This window comes from Spermophilus citellus (assembly GCF_964194105.1).
Source record: "Spermophilus citellus genome assembly, chromosome: 1".
In the NCBI taxonomy this organism is placed as follows: domain Eukaryota; kingdom Metazoa; phylum Chordata; class Mammalia; order Rodentia; family Sciuridae; genus Spermophilus; species Spermophilus citellus.
Genome location: NC_138182.1, coordinates 196472413 through 196485896, shown reverse-complemented (window position 1 = coordinate 196485896; position 13484 = coordinate 196472413). Strand labels below are relative to the sequence as shown.

The 13484-nt window shown below is 33.7% G+C and overlaps 1 protein-coding gene across 5 annotated transcripts in view; it reads left to right on the top strand.

The window, feature by feature from the left end:
- Positions 1-13484, top strand: part of FER (FER tyrosine kinase) — a 418420-nt gene that overhangs the window by 97014 nt on the left and 307922 nt on the right. For all 5 annotated transcript variants that reach the window (XR_014023300.1, XM_081304219.1, XM_081304218.1 and 2 more), the window contains one exon: positions 5144-5333. Coding sequence is in view for 4 of the 5 variants with exons in the window: in XM_081304219.1 (XP_081160345.1) it covers positions 5144-5333 (190 nt within the window). In the remaining variant the exon portion in view is untranslated. The remainder of the gene's footprint in view (positions 1-5143; positions 5334-13484) is intronic.

Here is a 13484-nt window from a genome sequence, read left to right as displayed (position 1 = left end):
CCTACAGTGTTCAGACTGTCTCTTCTCTTTATCCAGACTTCTCTCTTCCTTAAAGGATGGCCATCATATGGACTTAGGCCCTATTCTAATTCAGAATGACCTTAATTAATTGTTATCTGCAACATTCCTATTTCCAAATAAGATCGCAGTCTTGAGGTTTCAGGGTTTAAGACATGAACATATCTTTTTGAGGATTACAACACAATTTGTAGCAGTATGGATATATTTGTTTATCTAATTATTCACTCTTTGGAGGATATTTAGTTTTTTCTAGTTCTTTAGCTATTACCAGTAAAGGGTCTCTAAATATTCATGTGAGCATACGTTTTTATGTGATCATAAGTTACAATTTCTCTGGGAAAACTGCCCAGATGTGCTATTAGTAATTGCAGGGGACTTACATGTTTAGTGTTTTGAAAGTTGGCTATACCATTATACATTCCAATCAGCTATGTGTGAGTGATCATTTATCTTTATCTTTACCAGAATTTGCTATTGTTGTTTTTATTTGAGACCTTCTAGTAGGTATGTAGTAATATCTTATTATTATTTTAATATATATTGCCCTAATGGCTTACGTTGGAGAACAACTTTTCAATGTGCTTGTCTCATATGTTTTTATTGAAATATCTATTAACTCTTTTTCCTATTTTCTAATTGGATTGTTTTATTACTGTGAAGCTTTTGACATAGTCTAGACACTCGTCCTTCATCAGATATGTGATTTACAAATAGTTTTTCTCCCAGTCTGTAGCTTCATTTTCATTTTCTTGACAGAATCTTTTAGAAGAAAATTAAATTTTGGGCTGGGGATGTGGCTCAAGCGGTAGCGTGTTCACCTGGCATGCATGGGGCGCTAGGTTCAATCCTCAGCACCCCATAAAAATAAAATAAAAGATGTTGTGTCCACCGAAAACTGAAAAATAAATATTAAAAAATCCTCTCTCTCTCTCTCTCTTTAAAAAAAAGAAGAAAATTAAATTTTAATATAGTCCAATTTATTTCACCTTTTGTGATTTATTCTTTTGGTATCAAGTCTAAAAGTTCTTTGCCTAATCTTAGACCTTGAATTTTTTTACATTTTGCTAAAAATTTAATAGTTTTAGATTTTATATTTAAGTCCATGACCCATTTATATATATAAATAAATATATATATATGATTTGTTCTTTTTAGTTGTACATGACAGTAGAATGTATTTTGGCATATCATACATGGATTATAATTTCTCATTTTTATGGTTGTACATGATGTGGAGTTACACTGGTTGCGTATTCATATATGAACATAGTAAAGTTATGTTCAACTCATTGTACTGACTTTCCCATTCCCATCCCCTCTCCTTTCCCCACATGCCCCCCTGTCCAATTTGGTGAACCTCCACTCCTCCCTCCCTATTGCCTATTGTGAGTCAGCATCTGCATATCAGAGAGAACATTTGGCCTTTGGTTTTTGAAGGTTGGCTTATTTCACTTAGCATAATAGTCTCCAGTTCCATTCATTTACTGGTAAATGCCATGATTTCATTTTTTTTGCAGGGGGGGGGCTAAGTAATATTCCTTTGTGTATACGTATCACATTTTCTTTATCCATTAATCTGTTGAAGGCCACATGGTTTGGATCCATAGCTTAGCTATTGTGAATTAAGCTGCTCTGAACATTGATGTGGCTGCAACACTGTATTATGCTGATTTTAAGTCCTTTGTATATATACCATGGAGTGGGATAACTGGGTTAAGTGGTGGTTCCATTCAAAGTTTTCTGAGGAATCTCCACACCGCTTTCCAGAGTGATTGCACTAATTTGTGGTCTCACCAAAAATGTATATCTTTTTCCTCACATCCTCACCAATTTGTTATTTGTATTCCTGATAATTGCCATTTTGACTAGGAGTGACGTGGAATCTCAGTATAGTTTGAATTTGCATTTCTTTAATTGCTAGAGATATTGAATATTTTTTTTTCATATATTGTTGATTGATTGTATTTCTTCTTCTGTGAAGTATCTGTTTAGTTTCTTAACCTATTTATTGATTAGGTTATTTTGTGTGTGTGTGTGTGTGTGTGTGTTAAATTTTTTGAGTTCTTTATATATCCTGGAGATTAATGCTCTATTTGAGGTGCATATGGTAAATATTTTCTCCCATTTCTGTAAGCTCTCTCTTCATATTACTGATTGTTTTCCTTTGCAGAGAAGAAACTTTTTAGTTTCATTCAATCTAATTTATTGATTCCTGATTTTTCTTCTTGTACTTTAGGAGTCTTGTTAAGGAAGTTAGTTCCTAAGTCAACATGGTAGAGATTTGGGCCTACTTTTTCTTCTATTAGGTGCAGGGTCTCTGTTCTAGTGCCTAAGTTCTTGATCCATATTGAGTTGATTTTTGTGCATAGTGAGAGAGAGGATTTTAGTTTCATTTTGCTACACATTGATTTCTAGTTTTTCCAGCACCATTTGTTGAAGAGGATATCTTTTTCCAATGTATGTTTTTGGCACCTATGTCTAGTAGTCTAGTATGAGATAACTGTATTTGTGTGTGTTTGTGTCTGACTGTTGGTCTACATATGTGTTTTGGTGACAATATTTTGCTGTGTTTTTTTGTTTTTGTTTTTTGTTTTTTACTGTGGCTCTGTAGTATAATTTAAGGTTTGGTATTGTGATCCCTCCTGCTTCAATTTTCTTGCTGAGGATTGGTTTGGCTACTCTGGGCCTCTTATTTTTCCAAACAAATTTCATGACTGCCTCTTCTATTTCTATAAAGAATGTCATTGGAACCTTGATAAGAATTGCATTAAATCTGTATAGTGCTTTTTGGTAGTTTGGCCATTTGACAATATTAATTCTTATTACCCATTTTAAGATAACTTAAAAGTATTATACATATGTGATAATATCCATATTATCTTTTTAAGATAATTTAAAGCATATACATACCTGTACATATACAAACACACACAAAAAAATTTATTCAATTATATTTCTTTAGGTCTGAATGAGCTTTATGCACTAAAAGCAATGTATTTATAGGAATGATTTCTTGTGGAGTCTTCTTTACTTTTTCCAGCTTCTAAAGGCTATCTTCCTTCCCTTGGTTTGGCCTCTCAGCACGTTGTTTTTTCCCCTATCATTTCAGTTGTCAACTGCCCTTTCTGAAATTGTCTCTTGTCTTCCTCTTATGAGGATAGTTAAGTTACTTGGGGTCATTTGGGATAATCCAGGATAATATACCCATATTAAAATTTTTAACTTAATCATATCTAGACTTTTTTTTTTTTTTTTTTTTTTTTTTTTGCTGTGTGAGATAACTTATTCTATTGGTTTTGGAAATGAGCATCTGTTCATCTTTAGGGGACTGTTTTTCAATTTACCACTTGTTTAAGATAGAGTCAAATTTATGCTGTTTACTCCCATAAATAGATGTTTTTAAAAATTATATTTGGGTACTCATTAACATTTACTTTTTTGGTAATTATTATGCCTTGTCATTTCATATTTCACTTTTGCAAAGCTTATTTTCATTCTTTTAATTTATTTTTTACATTTTCCCATTCGTCTTTATGAAGTACTGCTAACAGTACGATATTGTTATTTTCAAGTATACCCCTCTGTTTGTTTTGTCCACATTTAAAAAATAATTTAAATTGTTACTTAGTTACTTATTATCATTTTCTTTTCTTTACTTTTCTTTTCTTGCCCCCCTCTCTCTCTTTCTCTCTCTCTCTCTCTTTCTTTCTTTCTTTTTTGGCTAGGAAGATGCAAAGAAGAAATCCTTAAGAAGCTCTTAGTATAGAGTAGATGTAATTTTTTCTAGGACCTGGGTCCTTAAAACATTCTGTTCACTAAAGTGATTATATTAACAAGTCATGTTTCTCTGGAAGGATTCCCTAAGACATCAAAATACCAATTTATTGTAAAAAAGCAATTACTGACTAATAAGCAAACCAGCATGAATTTACCAAGAAATCTGTGCAGATTTAGATAATAGGCCATGGACTTAGAATGATGGTGATGTAAATGATAATTATCATTTATTGAATTCTACTGTTTAGAGTAATCTGTCTTCTGGACATTTCTAGGTCTCCTACAAATATTCTCACTCATTAGTTCAATTTTCCCAAGCACTGTTCTCCACATTTCTGTTGGTATATCTTCCCCTGAAACTCAATGCAATATAAAGACTTGCTTTCTTTATAGTAGTCATGAGCTTACACCCAGAACATCAATCAGCAGATGACTTATATCTATCTCTCTGTGGGTTCATTGTGGTTAAAAACACTTGTTCTGTTTACATTTTGATTCTTGAAAGTTTCAAGTTTCAGAATTTATCATTTTCTGACTTTATGGCCAAATTGTGAAGTTTTTTAAATTTAAAATCTATTGTCTCTTATGTATTAATAACTTTTGGCAGTGTGTGTGGCATAGTTCTTTCATGATATTAATATATACTCTACAAATGAGGTGTTTCCAGAGGCCTTTCCACCATCCCTACCTGTTTTCCTATGGCTTATATGTGTATAAATGAGTTTGAAACTCCCATTGAATGCAGCCTTTTTAGGGGCAAGTTCTCTAAAAGAGGGTGGGGTGATCTGTCTTTATGTTAATATTGGATAGGTTTGTGGACTTAGTTTATAATTCTTTCCACAATCACACTGAACCCCATTCCTTGCCATAATCCCTTTCCCTATTACTTGCCTGATAACATACACACTGCTGAGTGTCCCATTAATTCATTTCTTTTACCCTAGGCACAGATCTTACCCTTACTATATTACCATTGAAATTTGAAATAAATTTAAAATTCTTCTGTCATTTTCATTCATTTTAGGCCCTAAACTTCTGGACCTAAGTATTTTTACTCTGTGAAGAAGATGGTCTAGGTGTAAAGTAAAATGAATGTCATAGATCACAATATATTTGAAAGCATTTTGAATTTGGGTTTTATTTCCAAACACTTTCTTCCATTTTGTTGATGATAACTTTTCCTAACTATTGTGACAACTAAAAATGTTTAATTTCATTTTCTTATGATTCTGAAGGACTCCTATAAAAAAGGAAATAAAAACATAATCTACATATATACTTTCTGTTAATGTCTTCACTGCTTAAAAAAATTGTAGTAATTTATATTTAATTTATTGTTTTTTAGTATTGTGCTTCTGCTAAGCCAAAAACAGACACTTGAAGAGCTGAAACAATCAGTCCAGCAGCTGAAATGCACTGAGGCAAAGTTTGCAGCACAGAAAAAATTACTAGAGCAAAAAGTACAAGAAAATGATGGAAAAGAGCCACCTCCAATAGTAAATTATGAAGAAGATGCACGATCAGTTACATCTATGGTAAGCCAAAGAGTAATCCAGTGAGTGACTTGAAAGAGTAGTGTCTAGGCAACAAGTGAATACAAAATTTAGTTCTAACTTGCTATAACAAATTATTGCTCTTGTTAATATGGTCCTATTAGACTTGTTTTTAAATGCAAAATAGAGTTGTCAGTCATCTCAGGTCACCTGGAGAGCACTTTCAAAACCAGCTATAGAGTCAGAGGAAAACGTTCATCTCTTGCCTTCAAAACTGCAAAGAAAGAACTATAATTGTTTTTGTTCCTGGGAGACAGCAGGAAGGCAGGGTGTATTTCTTAAGATAGAAGTAAAAAATAAGGAGAAAACTGTTTATTATTAGTTTTTTCTTCCTAAGAGTAAGTAGAGTTTTATTTACCTCAGATTGGTGGCATGTTCATTGTTTTCATAAATCAAAATATTGATTTAGTTTTAAAAAGAAGTTTTAGCTAGTAATTCACCAACTTGAAGTTTATTTTATTAATTGTTTAAGAATGCCTGGAATAAAATTCTTTCATTTCCCTCTCTCCATCCTTATCTCCCCTTCTCTCTCCCTCTTCTTTCTGTTGATGGTTCTTACTAAGGGGAAGTTTTGCCTAATAGGGGAGATTTGGCAGCATCTTCAGACATTTTTCATTGTAACAACTAGTTGATGCTATTGGTGTCTAAAGGCTGTTAAATAGCCTCCATTCATAGAGCAGCCTCTTTATCACATCTCCAATGAAAAGTTATCCAGCCCAAAGTGTCAATAGTGCTGTGGTTGAAAAAACCTGAGCTATATCCTTGTTTTTTCTGTGGGTTAGCTGGATGTCTTCCATAGATAGAACTATTATAGTAAATGAATTTATAGTTGATATTTTAGTAACTTTTGGCTTATGTGATTCTAAAAAGTATAGTTTGATTGGTAAATGGATTCAAATGTCTTCAAAAGGCTGAATTAGAAACTGTTAAATGTGGAAATAAATATAAAATATTTGAAATATTGTGGTTACTGATATTTTTGTTATTAACTGAGTCGTACTAATCTATAGATCATTTCATGAATTCTAGTTCCTTGCTCTACAGTACTGTTAGATTCTCCTTATTGCTTTATGATTCTCCTTAATAATCTGGTATATACATTCTTTCAGAGAAGTTTTTCATTTTTTTTCTTTTACTTGGCATTTGAGAACCTTAAGTCTTTTTTGATTTTGAGTGTATTTTATAATATTTTCCTATCACCATGTGGGTGTGGAATTTGTTAGTTATTTGGTTTATGGCTTGACTTAGTGGTGGATTGGTTAATACTGGCTAATTTAAGTGTAGATAACACATGTTGACATTATTATGATAGAATAAAAGATAGTTATTTGAGTTGTTAGATGATAGCTATTCTTATTGATAACTATGTATATAAACATGACTTTCAAATATAAAATATATTAGTTAATTCTCATTTTCTTAAGATTTTATAATCATTTGGAGTTTAATATTTCATAATCTTTGAGGAAAATCTTTATTCACCAAATGAATTGAATAAACAATGTTTCAAAGGGAATGTATAATAAAGTTTAAGAGAACAAACCACCTTTGGCACCTTCAAGCTCTTCTCTCATACTCATTTATTAAGTGGTGATAATACCTGTTTATTTTTGCAAAGCAATGCTAGATATTTCATTTCATCCAATTTATTTTAAATAATTGAAAGAATAATTATAAATATGTCTTATCTAGTCATTTAAACAATATCTTTAGTAAGTGTTTAGTTGAAAAATTAAAGTCAGTAAGTTTTTACAATTAGTTAATTCTATAGAGGAATACTATAATATATGTAGTTAAAAGTAATAGATTAATACTATAATATATGTAGTTAAAAGTAATAGACGGGGATCCCCCAAATTAATGCCAATTTGCCGCAGTCTTGGCTGGGCATAGAATCGCGAGCCACCACACACCTTGTAGATTCAAACAGCAATTCTTTATTCCCGAACTCACACCGGCCTCTACACACGTTCTGGGGAAATCCAAGTTCTGCTGCCGCCCAATTCACCTACTCCACGAGGCTTTCTTTTCCAATAGTTTCTGAATCTCACGGGAACTCAGGGATCAGGCGTGCCTGAGGCAGCAGGATACGCCCTATCAACACCCCCCCCCTCCCCCGCAGGGGTACACCTTAAACCTGGAACTTCCCTAAACCCAAGGACGGGATACTCCCTAAAACCTGATCAGCTCTAAACCCGGATCCGCCCTGGTCCTTGAGCAAGGTCACCTTACTAAAGCATACATGCAATGTCCCAGTGAATGTCCTCTAAGCAACATGGGGTACGCTGGCAAGGAAATTTCGATGCGTCATTCCTACTTGGCAATGGCCCTCAGCACCAATTAATGAGATTTTATAATATATTTTATGAAGAAAGTAGAAATACTTGCAATGTATGGTTCTTAAAAATTGATACTCCCACTAATATCAATGGAATTTTTGCATACTTTAATATTTTTGAATAGTATTTAGAATGCAACTTTTCAGTTTACTTGAAAACAATAAAAATAGTAAAGCATAAATGATTTTTCCCCCAATGGTTTTTTAAGCACTGTTTTATGAGCAACCTTACAAAAAGAGCCTGGATTTAACATAAGTTTTATGGGCTTTTCCTTTTTAAAAAATTCTATCTCATAAATGGTGTAAAATTTAAATAAGAGAATTTAGTTGACTGTTGTAAGAATTGAAAAACCTTAACATTAAACTATAATATTATGGAAAGTTGTGAAAACTGGGCCTAAATTTTATTTAAGAGCAGAAGAGACAGATAACTAATCCCTATAATCCTTGTTAATGGCAATTGCACCTAAAACATTGACTCTTCAGTGGTGAATGTCTTTGTGGCAGAATACTTTCAAGAATTGTACCATTGGCCATGGATGAGTATTCTTATGGATTCTAAGCAATGCAGATATGTAACCAGAGTAAGCATTGTGTAATCAGGTTCTTAGATGTATTGTTGCTTCTTTTGGCTTCATAATTCAATGAGATAAAACCCATCTATTAATTTGTAAAAAATCCAAAAAAATACTGAAGATAATATAAATTATGTTGTATAATGTATTAATCTCTTTCTGCATAGATCATTCTTCTGATATTATCTTTTTCATCTAGTATAATTTTGGCCAGAATATAGAGGAGAACATGATAAATATTAAATATTACACAAAAATTCCCTACTGTTTTTGATTATGTGGTTTTCATTTTTATTCAAGCATTATTTATTGATCACCTACTGTGTGATGAGCACATTTCTAGATGTTGGTATACATCAGTGAATAAAACAAATAAAAAGAATCTCTTCTCTTCAAGATTACTCATTCCGTAGGGAGTGGCAGTTAATAAATAAGTAAATTAAATATTACACTGGAAGGTGATAAGTTTCAAGGAGTAAATACAGAGCAGTCTAAAGGATTGGGGGTCTAGAGTGTCAGAAGTTGGGACAGTTTTAAAGGCTGGTCTGGATAAATAACAACGAGAAGGTGACATCTGAGCAAACACTTGAAACAGGGATGTAGTTAGCAAGACACTCTGATGTCTGAGGAAAGCACATTCTGCTCACAGGTGCATTCATTGCAATGACTGTAAGGCAGGAACATGTCTAGACTGTTCAAGTACAGCCAGGAGTCCTGAATAGAGGAAGGTGTGAAAGCAGAGGTCAGAGAAATTATGGAGAATAGATTTTAGGGCTTTATGGCTCATGATTAAGGTTATAGCTTTTCTCTGAGGTAAGCAGGGAGCCTTTGGGTTGGGGAGTTATAACAGAGGAACGGTATGCCATGACTTTGGAGTGAAATGGTTCACTGTGGCAACTGTGTTGAGAATGTATTTAATGGGATCAAAAATGGGAAAATGAGACTATTGGCAGTAACCTAGACGAAAGAAGATGATGGTTTGAGCAAGGATGGTAGGTCTTGATATAGTTTGAGGGTTGAGAGACTGTGGATGTGAAGTATGAGAGGAGTCAAAGATGACTTTAAGATTTTTAGCTAGTGTTGTTGGAGGAATGGAATTGGTTTTGAGTGAAATTGAAAAGCTATAGGTAGAACAGCTCTGATGAGGAAGATCAAAATTTCAGTTGGTTTTTCCAAAAAGATATGTCAGTAGAAATTGGATATTTGGCCCTGGAGGTTAGGAGCATGATTTGAACTACAAATATAAATTTGAGTGTTATAGGTGTTAGATGGTACTTAACTGATTTGACTGCTCAAAATCACTAGATGAGAGAAGATAAAAAAGAAAAGAGAAACACAGATTAAAGTCTGGGGCACTTCAGTTAAGAGGTTTACAAACAGGAGTAACAGTAGAAGAGACTGAGAACTAACCAATATAGGAGATGAAAAATTAAGAGAATCAGATGTCCTTGAAGCCTAGTGAAGAAAATATTTCAAGGCAAAGGGAGTAATCAATTGAATTAAATGTTATTGATGAGTGCTATAAAGTGAGAACCGATAATTGAGTATTAGAAGTAACAACATGAAGGTCACTACTGAGCAGTTTCAATAGAATATAGAGGATAAAACCTATTTAAGAGGGATATAAGAGAGAAGGAAATGAGAATTGTATGAAGTGAGCAAAGACAAGTTTTACAAGGATTTCTATAAAGGTCAAAGGTACACATAAAGAATTCAGGCAGTAAATTTGGGAATGTTCAGTACTTACTTAAAGAAGAAGAAATTATTTTATCTGAATGTTAAAGATATAATCCAGTAGAAAGGCAAAAACAAACCAACCAACCATTTTTTTTTTAGGTAAGGGAGAAGTTTTCAGAATTAATAGGTGAGAGATTATGAGTTATAATACTCAAATGGGGTAGCTTTGATATTGTCACAATAATTGAAAGACAGGATGTTATTCCTGATAGGTGTGTGGATGTGGTGGTGATAGAGATTCTGGGAATGTTTTCTTCTGATTGCTTATTGGCTGAGAATGAAAGTGTTAGAAGAGTTATTGGATATTGGAAGAGCAGGAGAAGGAGAATGGGAGAATGAATGGACTAGGACAATATAGTGTGATTGCTAGGTAGTAACAAAGGCTCCCTTGAGGTTGTGATCCTGCACAACACAACCAAGAATATATGATGGAAGATACAGTGCTGGGATCACAAGTTTAGGATGGGACTTGTAAGTAATGTTGTATAAAGTGTGTTCAGCTACACTGGCATGATGCAGAGTAGGCTGTCTATAGTTAGATTTATTTAATGCTGTGGTTTTCCTAGGTATGTATGATGAATGAATTAAGAAAGGGGCAAAGGAGGAAAGCTTCGCGTAAGAAAGTGATTATAATGATTGAGTAAAGAATTTAAGTTATTAAGGAAGAGAAAAGATGTCAAGAAGAGAGTGATAGTTAAAAAAAGTGGTAGGATCAGTTTATAGGAGTCCAGAGTGGTCAAAAGACCATTATAAACATGCAAATGTAAAACTTTGAATGGCAGTGCTTATCTTCCAGCTGTTAGCTTATAATTTAAGAAAAAGTGCTTTTGGAAGATATATGTTAAATTATTTGATGGTGAAATGATAGGTTAGATAACTGAATCTTAACTTTTTGAATTTGCTATTATTTCTTTTTGCCCATAACTCCATTTTTTATTGATATGTTTCCATATTTTATTGGTACATTATAATTATACATAATGATGGAATTCAGTGTTACATATTCAAATATGTACATGATATAATAATATAATTTGGCTATTATCATTTCCTGTTATTCTCTCTTTCTCTCCCCTTGTGCCCCCATGGTCCTTTTCCTGTACTCTACTAATCTCCCTTCTATTTTCATGAGACTTCCGACCTCCACCTTTCTTTTCCTTATTTTCCTCTAGCTTTCACATATGAAAGAAAATATATGACTCTTGAGTTTCTGAATTTGGCTTATTTTACTTAGTGTTCTTAAATTCTGTTTTCCTGCAAATGACACAATTCCTTTTTTTAAAGCTGAACAAAACTCCATTGTGTATCCATATCAAATTTCTTTATCCATTCATACATTGATGGACACCTAGGCTGGTTCCATAGTTTGGCTATTGTGAATTGCACTGCTATAAACAGGTATGCATGTATTGCTGTAGTATGCTGACTGATTCTTATGATAAACAACAAGGAATGGTATAGTTTGATCAATATTGTGATTCTATTTCTAGTCTTTTAAGGAACTTCCATACTGAGTTCCATAGTGATTCTATTAATTTACAGTCCCACCAACCAGTGTAAAAGTGTTCCTTTTTCTTCATATCCTCTCCAGCATTGATGGTTTGCATTCTTGATGACTACCATTTTAACTGGCATGAGATGAAATCTCAGTGTAGTTTTGATTTGCATTTCCTAATTTCTAAAGATGTTGAACATTTTTTCATGTGTTTGTTGGCCAAAGTGTCTGTTTAGTTCACTTGTCCATTTAGTAATTGGGTTATTATTATTATTATTTCTTTTTGGTGTTTTTTTCTGATTGTTTATATTCTTGCTTTTCTGTTTTTTTTTTTTTTTTTTTTTTTGGTACCAGGGATTGAACCCAGGAGCATTTAACCATTGAGCCACATCTCCCACCCTTTTTTGTATTTTATTTAGAGACAGAATCTCACTGAGTTGCTTAGGGCCTCACTAAGTTGCAGAGGCTGGCTTTGAACTCATGATCTTCCTGCCGCAGCCTCCTGAGCCACTGAGATTACAGGTGTGTGCCACTGAGCCTGGCCTGGTGTCAAGTTTTTGAGTCTTTTTTTTTTTTTTTTTGTAACATAAATTGAGCTTCAGATGAGCCCAGGGGCACTTAAACTCTGAGCCACATTCCTTTTTATTTTTTTATTTTGAGAGAGGGTCTTGCTAAGTTGCTGAGGCTGGTTTTGAACTTGAGATTCTCCTGCCACAGCCTCCCAAGCCACTGGGATTACACGTGTGTGCCACTGAGCCTGGCTAAATTTTTGATTTCTTATTCTGGATATGAATTCTCTGTAGGCAGCGTAGCTAGCAAAGATTTTCTCCCATTCTGTAGGTTCTCTCTTCACACTTTGTTTTCTTTGTTGTGCAGAAACTTTTAATATGACATCATCTCGTTTGTTAATTCTTGGTATTATTTCTTATACTTAGGAATTCTATTGAGAAAGTTGTTGCCTACACCTATATGTTGGCGTGTTAACCCTATGAATTCTAAGAGTTGCATAGTTTCTGATTTTTGATCCATTTTGAGTTGACTTTTGTGATAGGGTGAGAAATAGGATCTATTCTCATTCTTCCACATATGTATATCCAGCTTTCCCAGCACCATTTGTTAAAAAAAATCTGTCTTTTCTCCCGTATATGTTTTGGCACTTTTCTGGGTTAGTTTGTCTTCTGTTCTATTCTGTTGGTGTGTGTGTGTGTGTGTGTGTCTGTGTGTGTGTGTGTATGCATGCATGCCAGTACCATGCAGTTTTTGTTGCTAAAACTCTGTAGTATAATTTGAGGTTAGGTATTGTGATGCCTCTGGCATTACATTTTTTGGTTAGAATTGCTTTGGCAAGGGTGCAGTGGCACACACCTGTAATCCCAGTGTCTAGGGAGGCTGAAGTAGGAAGATCACAAATTCAAAGCCACCCTCAGCAGCTAAGTGAGGCTTTGAGCAATTTAGCAAGACACTGACTCAAATTAAAAAAAAAAAAAAATGTTGCAGTGTGGGTGTTTTGGGGGCAGCAGCAGCAGCTGGAGATGTGTCTCAGTAAGTTCAATCCCTGGTACAACAACAACAACAACAACAAAAAGGAATTGCTTTGCCTATTCTGGGCCTATTCTTCCAAATGAATTGCAGGACTGTTTTTTGCAAGTACTGTGAAGAATGCAGTTGGTATTTTGATGGCTATTGCATTGGATTTGTGTATTGCTTTTGGTAATATGGATATTTTAGTAATACTAATTCTGCCTATTCATGCAGATGGGAGGACTTCCCATTGTCTGTGTCTTCTTCAAATTATTTCTTCAGTGTTCTATAGTTTTCATATAAAGGTCTTTCACTCCTTGATTAGATTTATTCCTATGTATTTTAGTTTTGATTGCCAATAACTTTATTAGCAGAATCAATAATAAAAGTGAAACACCTTTTATAATGCACCTGTAAAGGTATATAGTGTTTACCATAACAATAAAAACTTACCATTTTATAAATTT